The 16,306-nt window shown below is 49.9% G+C and overlaps 2 protein-coding genes across 2 annotated transcripts in view; one reads left to right on the top strand and one right to left on the bottom strand.

Annotated features, from left to right (window-relative positions):
* FBXL12 (F-box and leucine rich repeat protein 12) overlaps window positions 1-630 on the bottom strand; it is a 4,834-nt gene extending 4,204 nt beyond the window's left edge. The window contains exon 1 of the mRNA XM_009282477.2: window positions 475-630. Within this exon, the coding sequence (XP_009280752.1) occupies window positions 475-630 (156 nt within the window). The remainder of the gene's footprint in view (window positions 1-474) is intronic.
* Window positions 631-862: 232 nt separating this feature from the next.
* PIN1 (peptidylprolyl cis/trans isomerase, NIMA-interacting 1) lies at window positions 863-13,113 on the top strand. The gene is made up of 4 exons (XM_019472898.1): window positions 863-903; window positions 1,253-1,473; window positions 8,263-8,373; window positions 11,793-13,113. The coding sequence occupies exons 1-4, from the start codon at window positions 863-865 to the stop codon at window positions 11,900-11,902; spliced, it is 483 nt and encodes a 160-aa protein (XP_019328443.1). The 3' UTR covers window positions 11,903-13,113.
* The last annotated feature ends 3,193 nt before the right edge of the window (window positions 13,114-16,306 follow it).

The following is a 16,306-nucleotide window of genomic DNA, read 5'->3' on the forward strand; positions in this document are numbered from 1 at the left end:
CGGGACGGTGCTTTCAGCAGGGTTCCGTCCTTTGCGGCGAGAGCTTTCCGCGCTTGGCGGCTCAGAAGCAGTTCCGAGGAGGTCGTGTCCGTCAGCTTGGCTGCTCTGCTCGTTTGGTTGAGGTGGGGACCGTGAGGCCGGGGAGGCTGAGAGGGAAGAGGGGCCCCTCTGAACCCCCCTCTGAACCCTTCTTTGCCAGAACTACCGGGGTTGAAGCGTCCTGGAGGGAGGGAACTCCGTGGCTGGCTGGAGTTAGCAGGCCTAGGCTGTTGGTTGGGATTGCAGCCGGGAACTTGGGCCCTTTGCTGCTAGGTCGTACCTTCCCGCCGCCCAGCTCTGCTGTTGCAATCCCTCACCTTGGTTTGCTTGGCTTTTTTCTCGAGTCTAGTCCGCTTCTAGCGTCAGTGGAGAGCTTTGGGATGAGTGATGCGCTAGAAGAAAGCAGAAACCGTCTCGGTCGAGGCTGTGAGTTACCGCAGGTAAAGGCACGCGTGGCTTTGAGCACTGGAAGGCCTTTGAGCAGCAGAATTGCCTGGCTTTGATGCTGAATGTGTCGAGAGGTGACTTCGCAGGAGCTTCGTTTTCTGCTAGCTGGGGAAACCACGGATCTCTTGTGCAGGAAGGTCTCATTTTCTGGTAGAAAAAAAGGCGATTTTCGGAAGGAGAGGTCTGTGCAATGCAAAGGTGTGATCTTTGCTAACAGTAACTCACCGCGTTTGCTGCGGGATGTGCTTAACAGAGAGGCGTTGCGCTGTTTTACCCTTGTAAATAGGGCTGGAGTGAAACACGGTCTTATCCCCGGGCCAGAAACCCGGCACCGTCCGCCTTCTCGGCAGCGGCAGGGTGTTGCCTGGGGGTGTTTATGGTTTCCGACTGTGTCAGTGGGCGTTTTGTCGCTGATGTGTGCGAGCGTGGTGAATTGGAAAGGCAGCTGGAGCCTGCTCCTGCGGGGGGGGGGGGGGGGGGGGGGTGGTGTGCTCGAGGGGGGGCTGCGGACGCTTGCGTAGGAAATTATGTGGAGTTGTAAAGTCTTGTTTCCTACCTCGTGTGTTTCAGCTGATCGCGTGGATGTGGCCGAGCACTCACAGAAATCTAGTCTTCCGTGCCTTCGGGGTCAAGCAGCTGATTCTTGGGGTCAGAAGCTGATTCTTGGGGTCAGAAGCTGATTCTTGGGGTCAGAAGCTGATTCTCGGGGTCAAGAAGCTGATTCTCGGGGTCTGCCGGGAGCTTTTTTCTTTTTTCTTAACCCCAGCCCCCTCTCTCTGTCCGCAGGCCGTGTTTATTACTTCAACCACATCACAAATGCCAGCCAGTGGGAACGGCCCAGCGGCAGCGGGAAGAACGGCCAAGGGGAGCCTAGCAAAGTGCGATGTTCGCATCTCTTGGTGAAACACAACCAGTCCAGAAGACCCTCGTCGTGGAGGCAGGAAAAGATCACACGGACCAAAGATGAGGCACTGGAGCTTATAAATGGCAAGTAAATGCAGGAGAGAGAGAGAGAATATGATGCTGTTGAAGGGGAAAAGTCATTTTAAGGCTAGAATTGGACCCCGAGATGAGTGGTTCAGTGTGTTGTGAACTTGCTAAAGCAAAGGTTTTTTTTTTAAGCCAAGTGGTTTGAACGTGGACTTTCGTGTGGCCCAGCCGCTTGGAGGAACAATTTTGCTGTGTGATTAAATGACGTAAAGATAGGTCCCAGCCCGTGTGTCTTCCCCTTTGTGTTTTTTTTTTGTAATGTTATTTCAGAGGTTTGTTTGTATTTTCTTTGTAAATGTGTATTTTTATATTAAAAATAAAATTATTTAAAGCTAAAACAAATGTTCTTTAAACATTTCTTTTTATTTAATGTCACTTGACTCCTTGCCCTAATAGCAACTTAGAGTAAGTTCTAATTAACCTCTGCTTGAGATCAAGTTGCTTGTCGGAGGCAATCGACCTCGCACGAGGCTGTACGGATGACCTGATCGGCTCGGGTTTTTCCCCGAGTGTTCTGGCTTGTGATCTGGTCTGGGAGCGAGGGCGCTGCGTGCCTTCCGCAGTAGGCGGTGGTAATCTTTGCAGCCTAGATATTTTTTTTTCCTTCCCCCCCCCCCCCTGCGGTAGAATCGAATTGATGTCGCGCGTTTCTTCAATCGAGGTTTTTTTTGATCGTACGGAAGCAAGCTCAAGGTCCAGCTGTTACTACTGGCTCTGACCTCTTAGGATAAGGCATCTGGGGGCTTGGGGTGAGGTTTACATCAGTCCCGCTGATTAACCGGTGGTGAAACTGAGGCCCGTGGGCAGCTTTGTCTTTTCTGGCAGTGAGGTTGCAAAGGCTAGCCGACGCGCTGCGGGCGCGCAGCTACGTACCGCGGTACTGGGACTCTCGTATCTTTTACGGCTTCAGCAACGAGGGAGGGAAGATAGGGAGGGTGTTTTGGCTATTGCCTTGATCCTAACCAACGATAAACTTGAGGGCTTTCTTGTTTGGAAGCCCTGGGAGGGGAAATATCTTTGCTGAATAACTTGAAGCACCGAGGCGGCGACCAGCAGGTGGTATCTGCTCACCGCCTTTTGGAAGGGGAGGTTAAATTAACACAGATGGGAGTTTTCTTGGGGAATTGTCTCCTTCGGGTTAGGGCGGCTGAGAAAGTGTGACCGGGGGCGATAAAGCGGGATGCACGCCTAGTGCGGAGATCCGTGCCAAGGGAGTCGAGACTGGTGTAAAGATAAATAGATTGAAATATTTCAGCCGAGCTGCAAATTCTCTGTCTGTCTCTCTCTCTCCTCTTTCTTTCCTTTCTTTTTTTTTTTTTTAAGAATAAAACCGTGGTAGACCCATCTCTCGGAGTGGTGGTCATCAAAAGGCCAGCGCGGAGCTTTCTGCAGGTCAGAGGTTAAATGAGGCACGATGCTGGCGTGTTTTAAGCAGGCACTGGCGAACTTGGATCTTTGTAGGAGGGAATCACGTACGTTTTTAGAAGGGAGAGTCGTCTTATTATCTCTAAAGAGGTATTTCAGGAGCTTGTGACCGGGTAGGCTTTTTGATACGTAGGTGTTCTGTAAACTGGTTATCTTTAGAAGCCTGAATAACATTATTTGGACTCAACGATTGTCACCATTCTTACTTTGTTGGGGTGCTTTTCTTTGGGATGCCGCAGTTCTTTGCTACCTGGTAAGGTGACGGAAAGAAACAGCTTAAACTTTCCGTAGCTCGAAAGAATGAGATGAAGCTTGACAGCTTCAGAGCCTTCGCGCTCTCAGATAACTCCCGTGTTTCGTAATCTCTCTGTGGTGCCTGAAGAGGAAAGAGGCGTGATTAAAACTTACTTCGTGTAAATGCCCTGCTTGTGTTCTCCGTAAAGGCCATTAGGGAATTAATTCCTACGATGGGAATACCGCTGTCAAAAAAAAACCCACCAACCCCTAACCACCTTTCTGTCCACGTTTGTCCCCGATAAACGCTATTCCTGGGAAGGTCATGGGGAACATCAGCTTATGATTAATTATTTCATGGTGGCTTCTTGAAAATGACTGTAAGTTAAGTTCCTAGAACAGCTGGAACTTCCTGGGAGGAGGCACGGCTTAGCTCCGCTACGGCTCCTGACAGTCAGGCGTCAATGAACTTCTCTGAACGGGTGTACTGTACCTGGCGAATGTAATTATCGCGTAGGACTGCCTAAGTAGGTCTCTGGGGAGGAATTTGTTTGACGGGCACAGTACCACACGTTTTCACGTTTTGTTTGGTCATGGGTCGCGTCTGAGGCCTCCCTCCGAATCCAGCTCTGGTGTTAATGCTTCATGCAGCAAAAATCTGAGAAGGAAATTTGATCAGGGAGCTCTTTGTTCCCACGGGAGAGGGGACGATACTAGAGAGAAATGTTTTCGGTAGGGGAACTTGACTGATGTCAAATATTCCATTTGACGGCCCTTCTCCGATAATAAGGGAGGAGAGGGTCGAGCGAGCTGGAGGGGTGCGTCGTCCGTGAATAATTTTTAATCCATTAAGAAAGTTGCAGTGGAGAATTAAAGGTAGGTTAGCTCTCCCGTTGCGTTACGGCAGGAGTTGGAGGACTTGGCTCACCGGGTGCTTTTCTGATAGGTGATAACGTCGTAGGGAATGTGAGACTAGAAGGAAATCTCAGATTGGAGCCTGACCCTGATATTAAAGGCAGCGACACCTCTTGGTCCCCTCAAGCGCCGTTTAAGAGGCCGTTTGGGTTCTGGCTGAATTTGCTGTGAAGGTTATTCCAGAGCGTCTTTGCTCTGATGTGTAGAAACCCGGTTTCCAGCTAAAAACTGCTTATGATCAGTTTCTCGCCGGTGTTTCTTGCATTAGTGTTGTTTAATTGCTTAATTAAATTTAGTTTCTCCCTGATGCTGACCCCTCAGTGGATTTAGAGAGCCCTGCTTTTTACCAGCCTGTTTTTGCACGCTGAGCCAACCGGGCTTTTAGTTTCTGGTAATGTAGGTCATCCCCTCTGCTGTCTCTACTCTTAGCCCTCCTTTGCACTTTGGTTTCAATTAATCTTTCGTGAGCGTGGGTTCATCGTGGCGTGCAATATTCCAGATTAGCTCTCGGCAGCGCCTTCTACTGTGGCATTTACTACTGCCCTTCTCTCTCTGCTGAGGATTCAGTGCCGTGTTTCTCGTTTTTAAAGCCGTGCTGCCTGTTTCGGAGTTATTTGTAATTCCGCGCTTACGTCGTCCTCTTTCCGATCGAGCTCTCTGCACGCAGCAGATTTTGGTGGTTGTTGCGGGTTTTTTTTTTAAATAACGTGTGCGAGTTCGCTTGGTGTCGTTGGATCTTGCTTGGTCATTCAGGTCACATTTAATATTCTGATCCGCCTTTCTGCTGACGGCGCTTCCCCACCCTCCAGCTCGTTATTTGCATGTTTCATTAGCTTACCCCTGTTTCTTGTTGCAGAATCAGCTGGGGTTCACCCCGAAGTCGAGTCTTCGAGAGCTGCTCTTCCCCCAGTAGTCCCCATTTCGGCACAATCCGTTGCCATTCCTCATCTTGCTCTCTTTGCGCTACTCTCCCGCTATTCAATTTCACTCGCGCCTGGAGATTTTTAGGGGTAGTTTATTAAAACCTGGGCAGTACCTAATCTGCATAATTTGTTCTAGACGGCTGAGATCATCTGGGGGAAAGGCTCATTAATCCCGCTTCGCAGAGCCAAAGTTTAGGCACGAGGTGCAGGTGTCTTGTTCTGGTAGAGGTGGCTTGAAACAACTACTTTAGCTTTAAAAAAAGCCTTAAGTTTTATCCAGGAAAACCCTCACCTGGCTGACAGGCAGGTTTTGCTCTCAGGCTGGTCGCTAGCGTAAAATCGGGAGGTTTTAATAATTAAATTCTGTTTCAATGTGTAGTTGACTGGTTTTCTCCACAAGCTTGGGAAACCCTCTTTTACCCCTCGGAACCTGCTGATGCGACCAGGGCGGGCAGTTTGGGATCGAAATGTAAACGCTCGGATCCTTGATTTGGATCCTTGGTTTGGATGCTTTATTACTTTAACATCAGTATCTTAAAGCTCATATAACACCGTATCTTAAAGCTGCGATCCCTGACGCTTCTGGGTGTGATGCGCGGCGGGCACTTGCTGGGGACTGGCGGCTGTATGCAATTAGATACGTATTTCTGGTGGTGCAAACACGTATTTTTAGGATAAACTCGGTTTTGTCAGCAAGTAGGCTGTTCGTGCTCCGGCGGCTTAGTTTAATAGGATGATCCAGTATCGGTTTCTTTCCTAAAACGTATGAATGCTGTGAACTGTCTTCCACCCAGACAAATAATCCTTTTTCTCTTTTTAACGCGGGATAAATAGCTCTCGTCTTAAGTTTTGGGGAGTTTCCGACTTTCACGTTAGACTTTCTCCGCCTGTACCTGTGCGCTCTAAGCAGCAGGTGGGATAAATGTGTATAACCTCACTGAGGTGCCGGCGCTGGTGTCTTCTGTTAAAGCAGGTTATGCGCTTTAGGAATTAAGATAACTTTCTGTGGCTTTTGAATTATATTCGGGGCACCTGTTTAAAAAAAAAAAAACACCCAACAGAAATTCTAAAACAAGAGATTATCAATCTCCTATTCCGATTTTTTCGGTAGCTCTTCCTCCTGGCCTGTCCATCCGGAAAAGCAAACCTGGCTGTCCGAACACCTTGCTGAATTCCAAAGGTTTAGGCTAGCGGCAGCTGGTTTAGAGAGGCGACTTGAATTGGGGAGGAAAAATGGGCTGTAGACTAGAAGACTAATTTGAAGACTTAAAATCCCTTCGTTTCGGTCTTGCAAGCATTAAACTGCAATAAAGGGGTCCCCTCAAAAATCGATAGCCTGCTTTTTCAGTTGCTGCTGGATACCTCAGCTCCTGAGAGGCAGCCTCCGTTCTCTCATTAAGGAATTATTTTCTTTTTTTTTTACCTGCCCCCAGGCCTCACAGGTATTTCCTCAGGTCTATACAAGTGTATAGCATTAAAATGAGCTGGAAAATACTTCTTCCCTCGTCCTTTTCCATCAGAAACCGCCCTCTTCCTTTTGTGAGATCCTTTTGGATCAGAAACCGCCCTCTTCCTTTTGTGAGAGCATCCCTCCGAATAATAATGCTCTTGAATTGCACGCGTGACCCTTTTTCAGGTAGGGATCTTCCACTGCCTGCAGTTGGAATAAACGATGCCCGGCCCAATTTCCACCCCCCTTTTTTTTTTTTTTTTACCCCCCCCCCCCCCCCCTTTTTTTTTTTTTAGAGGTTTATCTAGCAAAGCGCAGACTCTTTATACGTGCAGGCTGCAGGGCTTCCATGGGAGTGACCCGAAATAGAAAGTTGGGTTATCGAAACCAGGAGACTTAATAGCTTCGAGGGGGTAGAAGGACATTTCTTTTCTCTCAATTTCTCTGTTAAAGAAAATCAGCTGCTTCTCGGTATTTCTTTTTGAAGGTGGAAGACTGCTTAGGTCTGAAATGGAAGGCAGTCAGGCTTTGCCGATTCTTTCAAAAGCTGAGGGGAGGTTTCTGGAAAGAGGGATTCAATCCTAGATTTAATCTCCAGTGAGAGATAAGTTTAGCTGGATTTCACCTGGTACGGAGAGTTGCTTTGGGCTGGAAGCTGGAGCGCTGGTTTGGGGCTGTTCCTCTGCTTTTCAGGGCACGCGCGGGTGGCTTCCCCTTGGGAGATGCTCCCAGATACGCGGATGAATGATTTTTGCAACGTCACTTAGTCTTAATTTATCACTTGCGGTCCAAGGCGCGGAAGGCAAGCCCCTCTGGCAGGAGCAGGCTGCTTTGGGAAGGCGGAGGGTTAACTGGCAGCCCGACCTACGGCAGATACGGCTGCTGTTCGCAGGCTTTCGAGTCCGGCTTGCGCGACTGTCCTCGCGCAGAAACATTTCTTGCAGCCGGTACTAAACTGCGTTTTGGTGGGGGGTGGCTGCGAGTCGGACCAGCGGCGGCTTGGGATTTTGATTAGCGGTGACGCTCCTTTTAACGAAGGAGCTGAAGCTGGTCGAGTTGCGTGAAGCTAGGCGGGATTTTCTTGCCGTCTCGAGAATCCGTGAAAATCTGCCTCGCGCGGTGTTAAGGGACGTGTCGGTGGCGCTTTGTGCTTCGCTCACCTCCGAGAGCAGTCAGTATCTGTAATTAGCGGCTCCCCAATCACGTTATCAAGCCGTTGACTGGAAAATATGATCTAGCTCCTAGGTTTTCTTGTTATGAGCTAGCAGGGGGGTTTCCGCTGATCCAGAAAGGTTCAGAACGGTGAGGCAGAGCTCTCGGTTAAGACTACGAATAGTTCTTAACTGACCTTTTAAAAAGCTGTCTTGACAAATTTAATTCACTCCTCGGGGATTCTTCATGCTCGTTCTTCTACCGAGGTGAGCCCTTCTGAAATCAAACGCTCGTCTGTTTTGAAGCCCTATAATAAATTCCCGTGATTCAGGGGTGGTAGTAGGCGGATTCGCCTTTTTTTTTATTTAATAGAAGCTCAAATAGAAATGGGCCACGGTGCAAAGCTGGAAACGTGCTTGGAAAAAAAACCAAACGAAACAAAAACCTGCGACCAAGTGCTTTTGGGGTGTTAACGAAAGTTTAGTTCTGGCTCTGTCTTCGTTCAGGAGGTTTGAAAACCTCGCTTCGTGTACGTGGCGTGCGCACGTGGCCGCTTGTGCCCTTCTTGCTGTGGGATGTCATGCTCCGGGTGGGGGTTTTGGGTGGGGTGCGGGTTTCTTTTTTTTTTTTCCCCTTTCTTTCTCCGTTTTTTCCTTCTCCTGATGGAATTACTCCCTGTATTTACAGGCTACATCCAGAAGATAAAATCGGGAGAAGAGGATTTTGAATCTCTCGCTTCCCAGTTTAGCGACTGCAGCTCGGCAAAAGCGGGAGGCGACCTGGGTGCGTTTGGAAGAGGTGAGTCGAGCTCGGCCTGGCAGCGTGAAGGCCAGACCGAGATTACAGGGTTGATGCTGCTCTTCTTGGCAGGGGATGGGGTTTAATAACGCACCCTGCTGCCGGGGGAATGAACGTGAAAATGGATTTATGTGCTAGGCAGCCTGCTGCGCAGGAAATGTAGTTTGATGCCTAGAAGTTAAACCAATTAGGAATGCAACCATAATATTATTCTAGGCAGAGAGGCGATGTTGTGCAAACGCCCTTCGTGAAATTGGCTTTTCCCTCTGGAAAAGGATTTTCCAGCTACGCTGAATGGGAATCCAGTCGCGCAGCGTAATGAGCCATGAATAAGGAAGAAGTGGATAAGCCTTGGTAACGGCGTGCCAGATAAATGATTTGGCATTCTAATCTTCTGTGAGAAAGCCGTTAACAAATTGTGGAAAGAAGAACAATTCACAGCCCACCGAAATAATGTTGCCGGTGAGAGGTTTTGTTACAGGGTTATTGATCAGTGCAGCGAGGGAGCGACAACAAAAAGCTCGTGGCTGCTTCCTCATTAATGAGATTTGCTGGTGTGGGAGGAGGAATCTTGGGGATGGGAAAGTGTAACGTTGAAACCTCTTTTGCTTTATCTTACGAATGCTTTTTGCAGTGATTTCCACTGGGAGGAAAATACAAAGCGATGATGTCATGCTAGAATATTCAAAGAACAAACCAAAACCTCTTTATAGCCAGAGTGTCCGTGCATATTTTATTTGACGAGGGTCAAGACAGGTTCCTGCCAGGGAGAGGGAAATCTATATTTATTGTTACAATCTGTGCCCCAAAGTCACAGGGACTTGCAGCGATCCCAGAGGAAGATCTGTAGTAAGAGCTGCCCACGTCCAAAACGGTGAGCGGCAGTCCGACATGTCATTTTATGGAAGCCTTTTTTCCTAAGCTCACGCTCGGGCTTCATGGGCTGAAGCATTCAGCAGCTCGTCTCGGGCTCGTACCCTGCAGCAAGTAAACAGATTTTACAGGAAATTTTGCCCAGCTGCCACCTCGTGCCGGGCTGGCACCCCGCTTAGGATGCCCGGGGAATATTTAAAACGCTAGCGGGCTCACTGCTGCTGCAGATGTGACCGCGGAAGGAGCTCCGGAGTCGCTCTTTCAGCCCCTGCTAGCTGAAGCCCACCCAGCTTTGGCAGGTGAAACTCTATTCAGGAACGTAGGGGGGGTTTTGTTCGGGTTTCCCCCCCACACGCACACCAAAATACCGCTTTTAATCACTGTCTCTTTTTAGGGGTGCGGCGTTGCTACAGTTCAGCAACAGTTCCTTCCTCAAACAGATCCTTTCAGGCAGGGCTAAACAGGGATATTTTCTTGTATATGATGAAACATTAATCCCGGGGTGCTGTGTCCGCTATTCGGGGTTCAGCGGAAACTCGGCTCCTTGTGCTCTTTGCAGGTGTACGGAAGGAGATTTTTCTTTTTCTTTTTCTTTTTTTTTTTTTTTGTTGTTTCCCCCTCTCCTGGCTGCACCAAAATGTAAAGAAATGTTGCAAGAGCCAGTTCCCGCTAGATGGCATTGGAACCACGCGTGGTGGCCAAACCCCTGAGCTGTCACTCCATCCCCCTCTCTGCCTCTCTCTTTTTTTTCTTTTTTTTTTTCCTTTTCTTTTTTTTTTCATCCCCCTTTCTGCCTCTCTCTTTTTTTTTCTTTTTTTTTTTCCTTTTTTTTTTTTTTCCTTTTTTTTTTACTGGGCTGAAAATGTAATTTGTTAGAACTTGGAGCACTGGTTACTTCGGAGGTGAAGTTATTAAAACATTTCAATTTGTCTTCCTGAAACCCTTCAAATAAGTCATGTTTCTGCTCGAGGAAGGCCACTGTGGTGTAGCAGGGAGGCTGCTACCTCATCTGAAGTAAAGATTTCGGGTCCTAGTGGAAAATAACCAAAATATTCAGGTGACAAGGCAGGGCTGCCTGACAGCGAATGACACTGGCTTTGCAACTGGAGCTTGTGAGCCAGGCGAGCTGCTTGCCTCTCGTGGCAATTAATCTAAATGCCGAAATGAGAGAAGGGAAACTGGAGAGCCGTATGCATCAGGTCACGTCAGTAACAAACCACTTTTCTTGAAAGGGGAAAATACCAAGCTGAAGCTATTGCTAATCCTGAAGGGGAGGACTTGAGCATCTTTTGTGGCATCTGCCTGCCTCGCTAGAGAAAGGGAGGTCCTGAAATAAAGCACAAATTCTGGAGATTTCTGCTGGGCTAGATGCGATGCGTCTGGGACGCGTGGTGGTCTTTGAAGGGGTCGGGAAGGGTTTCGTTTGCAGAGAGATTAGTATATCGCTGCAATGTCTGCTGACGATCCAGCTGTCAGGCTGCCTAGAAGCTTTCCGTAGCTGCCTCCTAAGGCGCTGCGGAGTCCAAAGCTACAGCACCGCCTTGAAGCTTGGAGACAAGCGTCGTAAACTTACAGGAGATTTATGTTGCGGTTCTGGCAACACGCTGGTCTGTACATCTTCCTCAGGCGTCTCGAGGCGAGCTTTGCAAGCACGGGCAGGGCTAAGAGCAGAGAGTAAGGGTTCCCTCTGCGCCCGGGGAGCTGTCGCCGCCTGGCCTTCCCTCGCAGGCGTCTTGCCCTTCTGCTGAAGCTTGTGCTGAGAGTCCCCCGGTGAGACTTTGACCTGTCGGTAACAGCAAAACCTCATTATTTCGGGTGAGGTGGGCAGTTTCTCTGCTCTAACTTCTGTCGCAGGAAGCTGGGCAAAAAATACCGTCCCCCTTGAACCCTCCTGTAGCAGGCTGGTGTCTCTCCTCTTGGCTTGAATTATGCTGGCTGAGCACTTGCGCTGCTCATTCCTTCTGCCTCCCCCCTGCAGAGCTGCGGTAGTTCCGCTCGTGAATCCCCGTGCAGGGTCCTTCCTCTGCGCACCACTGGCTTTCCTGAGCCTGGATTACTAAACCCCCTGAAACTCAGCGACTTGGAGACTGGAGCCTTAAGAGCAGTTCTTATCTAGGTCATGACATTATCCATGTGTGCCTTGTAAATTATTTAGCGCAGCTTGTAACGCACACCGCATCCATTCCCCCCCGTGTACCTGGAGGGCACATAAGACTGGAAGACAAACATCCACTTGTGCCAGTGAGTCTGCAGAACAGATTTCCTCTGCCTTTTGGGTCCGCAGCTCTTCCCTTGCTGCAGCGATGTCTGTAGGATCTGAGCAAAACCCCTGTTTAAAAGAGAGAAAGTCTGTGTACGTGCACGTGTGAATGAGTTGGTTTGAATCATCTTCTGGGAGTAGATGAAAACAAACACCCCCTGCAAGTTATTAATTGATGACTTTGTTGTTTGCCTGGAAGCTGTCTTCATTTGAGGCTTGCTTGCTCAGAAAGATCCTCCATTCGTTGCTGGGCTTAATTGAACTTTCTGGTGTCTGCTCTCTGCAGGTCAGATGCAGAAACCTTTTGAAGATGCCTCATTTGCGCTGAGGGCTGGTGAGATGAGCGGACCAGTTTTCACAGAATCAGGGATCCACATCATCCTACGCACGGAGTGAAGTGCCTTGGTGACACGTAGAAAGGAAAGGGCGAGGGGAAGAAAGGAAAAAAAAAAAACACAAAACACACCAAACAAAACCTACTCCAACCCTGCACTCTCCCAAATGAACTTCATATCCAGTTTAGGGAAAAAAAAAAAAAAGCTCATTTCATATCTCAATATCTTCTGTGGCACCTGACACAATGTTTTTCACCTGCAGAGATGCATGGTTAGCCAAGGGTGAGAACACAATCAAAATAAGACAGTAGCATCTTTCATAAGCAGAGAGAATGTTAAAAACAACCTTTCCGGCATGCCACAGCTGCTTGAGTTATATTGACGTGTCTCCTAAGCCGAGGAATTGTCAATGCTAAAGGTCACACTTCAGTGCTTCCCACATCCACCCTGTTAGAGACGCGGAGTATTTATTGCAGCGCAGCACTGACGATGGCGAAGCTGACTTGTGGACTCTGGTGCTACGACGGAATGAACTCCCCAACCCTCTGCATGTTTGTTTAAACGCGTTTTAGCCCGAATGAAGGGTATTTGCTCTGCAGTCCAGTCCGTCGGTTTGTAGAACTGATATACTAAAGCCATTCATAAATTGACCGTAAGATATCAAACGATGAGCCAGCTTAGCATGGGGCACCCGTCCCTCGGTGTCCGTCCGTAGCTTCCCTTGATGCGGCTGTCTCGGCGAGGATCGTCCCTCTGTCCCGTCACGCGGTGGCACCGGGAGCGCTCCCTCTGCTCCTGCCGTTGCTTTTGACTCTCAAACTTGAAGATGCCTTTTGGTTCTAAATACAAACGCGAGAGGCTAACGGCCAGTAAGTTCCCACTGCAGGAAGATCAGTAGCCAGCCTGAGCTGTGTAGCGGTACGTAGGGCGCTGTGTGCTTCCCATTCCAGCCTGAAGTCACTCCATTATTTAGGCAGGACAGTGCCATTCCGTAGGGCTGACTGTATTGTGGATTTTCAGTTTTAGCTAGAAAGCTGGTTGGTTTTTTTTTTTTTCCCCTCAAGCTCCTCTCGATCCACTCGTGGTTTAAACACTGTAAGTCATTGTTTTCCAGTTACACTGCGTTGCTTATGTTTAGCGAAATAAAAACGGAAAGAAAAAAAAAATAATAATAATAATAATTCCCAGCTTTGGTCCGATGCAAACCAGCTGTATAGTTCCAGTTCTCTTAAGCAGAAAATAAAGCCCTCTCCAATTAAACATTTCAAGAGCTCTGGTATTGATTATTTCTCCTCCTTTGCCTGTGGAGATCTTGTTGCTTCTATTAAAACAAACAAAAACCTCTGCAGCATGTGCGGAGTTGGCTCTTGCTGGGTTTTTTGGGGGTTTTGGTTTTGGTTTTTTTTAAATCCTAAAACGGAAATGCGGCTTGCCACGGTATGAAGAAAAACTTCTCCAAATTTGTCTTAAGCTATAAGCTAATATTCTTTCTTCTCTGTTGTCATTGGGTTCTCCGGCTTTGCGTTGCGTCGATGCCTTGTTTCCGAAGAACTGTTTAAATCCTGGTATAAGGCGTTACTTCAGATAAGGTAAAACCAGTACCTCTAGCGCAATTTAATAACGACTTCCTACATCTCCTCGGTTCTGCAAATTTAGATTTTTCCATTTGTGGTACGAAATGGGCCATTACGGAGAGCGGCTCCCCGGTGTGCTGGTTTATTTTGGGTTTTGTTTTTTTTTTTTTAAAAAACTCCCGTCTCAGAGGTGGGGAAAGGCGACGTCTCCTACGTGCTCTCTCCAATTACTGTGATCGCCAAACCCAAGCGCCTGAATATCGCTCGCGGTTCTGCTTTTTGCTGGTTACGCCGGGGAGACGGGCGGCTCTTGTGCGTCGGGTTAAAGTTGGTTTCCATAGCTACGCATCGATCTGAAAAAAAAAAATAATAAGGAAAATGGAAAATATCAGCTCAGGGTGACAAGCAGGTGAGAACTTCAAAAAGAAAAATGACCTCAAATAACGGGGTGGCAGCACGGAAGCCGGATCGAAGGTAAAGGCAAGCGGAGATGCCGTCTCTGGCTGGAAATGTGGTAATCCGGTAAAAGCGGCGGCAGCCGAGTGTCCTTCTGTGGCTGCAGTGGTTTCGCTTTCCAGCTGTCGTTCCTGCCGCGGCGGCGCGTCCTGGGTTCAGCTCTCCATCGGAAGGTGGGCAACGGGGGTGGGATCGCCTCTGACCACCGGTAAAAGGGCGATGAGATGGATGCTACCAGGGGCTTTCTTTTGCTGCCATAGGCAGCAGGTTTGTAACGGGTGAAGACCTCGCAGCAGCAAGCTGTGGGGCTGCGTGAGAAGGTGCTGGCTTCGAAAATAGTGCTTGCTGACGGTCGGGGATGTCGTTTAGGATATTTACTGCCGCTGAAAGTGCCCTAAAGCGTAAGGCTTCCGGGGCTCTGCCGTGCACTGGGGTCCAAGCGGCCACCCAGGGAAGAATAAATGCCCTTGGGATAACCTGCCCGTGTTGCTCAAGGTGGAAACTGCGCAGTAAGTAGGTGTAACGGCTCTCGGCGCCGTTGTGAATTGGCCGCATCCAGCCCTGCGCTGTGCTGAGGAGAGCTATTCCGTGGTGCTGGGCAGCGGCGTATCGTTAGCCGAGGCTTCGTCCAGCCATGCCGTTTCGGCTTGGCCCTTCCCGTTTCCCGGCAGCGAGGCCTTGCTGAAACACGCGGCAGAGCGATGCGCGTGCGCGGGGAGGACGGGAGCGTCTCCCGAGGCTCTGCTCGCAGCTTTGACGTCGGTTGTCCCAGGATTTGGGTTCAGCTCTGCTCAGGAACCGGCGCGCCGTCCTGGGTCCCGTTTTAATCTCTTTGCAGAGGTCATAAGCTACGAGCTGCTTTGGTCTCCTGCCCTTTCCCCAGGGAACACGCGCTTGCTGCGGCGCTCAGCGAGCATCTGTGATACGGTAACCTGATTTGGCGTGCTGTCATGGCCTGGATTCGGGTCCCTTTCTGGTACAGTTCCTGGGTGAGATACGGAGCAGCACGGCTCCGTCTAGCCGCGTTCCTGCAGGGGACCCTGGCTCGGTACTCCAAACGCGTGTCAACCCTGGGACTCCGTCACTGGAGCGGTGACACTAACAGTAACCGCTTCTGACTGTGTCGTGTTTGAAGCCTTCGTTTCTCCAGAAGGATCATTTAAGGCATTTCTCCTGGTTTCTCTCCAGGGCCTGAGGAAGAGGCTGTCGCATCCCAGGAGATCAGGAGCCAGGTTGGAGGCAGGTCTGGGGCTGTCGCAGGAGAAGGATGCTTCTCTCCGGCTCTCTCAGCCCGGAGTTGTGCGGTATCGAGGAGGCTGAAGGCAGGCAGGGAAGTGGTAGCCCCCCTGCCCCTGCTGCTACCCCAAGACCAGGCTCAAGACTCCTTTTCTGCCTGCCAAATCGGCGGTGCGTTACGCACGCCCGCGGAGAGGGCAGCCTGTGCTGGCTGGCTATCGCTGTGCCGCAGGAGATTGCATCCATCTCTGTCAAGCGCCGTTATTAAAGCGGGGGCTGCGAGACTCCGGACTCCTGTCCTCAGGCTGGTGATGCAGCAGCTCCCCACTTCCAGCCCGGGAAAGGGGCTTGGGGAGGGAACTGGAGCCATGTCAGAGTCCCATTAAAAATGCAGCTCTCCCACCGACGGAGAGGTACATGCTGGTGCGCGTGGATGCAGGGCAGACGGGGATGCTCGTGTGTACAGCCTGCTCTTTAGGGGCTGCGGTGAAGCTGCCGGGGCCCCACGTGGAAAGATGAGCAGTTCTCCTTGTGCTCAGAAGGACACGGAGGATGCTCACGGTTGGCATTTCTGCCCCCAGAAGAAATCATAAGATTTTTTTTGGGGGGGGGGAAAAAACAGCTTCCTGGGCGCGCTGGGGAGCGGTGAGCGATATTCTGGTTAATGGGCCAAAGTCTCCATGTGATTAAATCGAACGGTCAAGTTGGGACGAGGTTCTGGTGGTGTTCGTGTGAAGGGAGAGGAGGTTGAAGTGGTGGTTGTTGGGTGTGGTTACCGAGTGGCTCAAGCCCGACATGTTAGTTTTTACAAAGGCTTTGCAGAAATTGTGTTTTCTGGAAAATACAATAGAAATGATCCACAGTCTGCTCAAGAAAGTATCTTTATGAGACCCAGGGGCGGGGGGGGGGGCAGATGGAGAAGCAGCAGCTGCGTGGCTGAGGGTCCGTCCCTGCTCCTGCAAAGAGTGGGGTCTCCACGGACCCCATGGACCTCGAATACTGTGTTCAGTTTTGGGCCCCTCACTCCGAGAAGGACGTCGAGGGGCTGGAGCGTGTCCAGAGAAGGGCAACGAGGCTGGTGAGGGGTCTGGAGAACAAGGCTGATGAGGAGCGGCTGAGGGAACTGGGGTTGTTCAGCCTGGAGAAGAGGAGGCTGAGGGGAGACCTCATCGCTCTCTACAGCCACCTGCAAGGAGGTT

This window comes from Aptenodytes forsteri, unplaced genomic scaffold (assembly GCF_000699145.1).
Source record: "Aptenodytes forsteri isolate BGI_AS27 unplaced genomic scaffold, ASM69914v1 Scaffold390, whole genome shotgun sequence".
In the NCBI taxonomy this organism is placed as follows: Eukaryota; Metazoa; Chordata; class Aves; order Sphenisciformes; family Spheniscidae; genus Aptenodytes; species Aptenodytes forsteri.

Bases quoted from the DNA above. Each gene is read 5' to 3' on its own strand.
- PIN1 (XM_019472898.1), top strand. From the start codon at position 863: ATGGTTTCCGACTGTGTCAGTGGGCGTTTTGTCGCTGATGT. The intron at 1,474-8,262 runs GCAAGTAAATGC...CTGTATTTACAG, and splicing joins GGCACTGGAGCTTATAAATG to GCTACATCCAGAAGATAAAA. The intron at 8,374-11,792 runs GTGAGTCGAGCT...TGCTCTCTGCAG, and splicing joins CCTGGGTGCGTTTGGAAGAG to GTCAGATGCAGAAACCTTTT.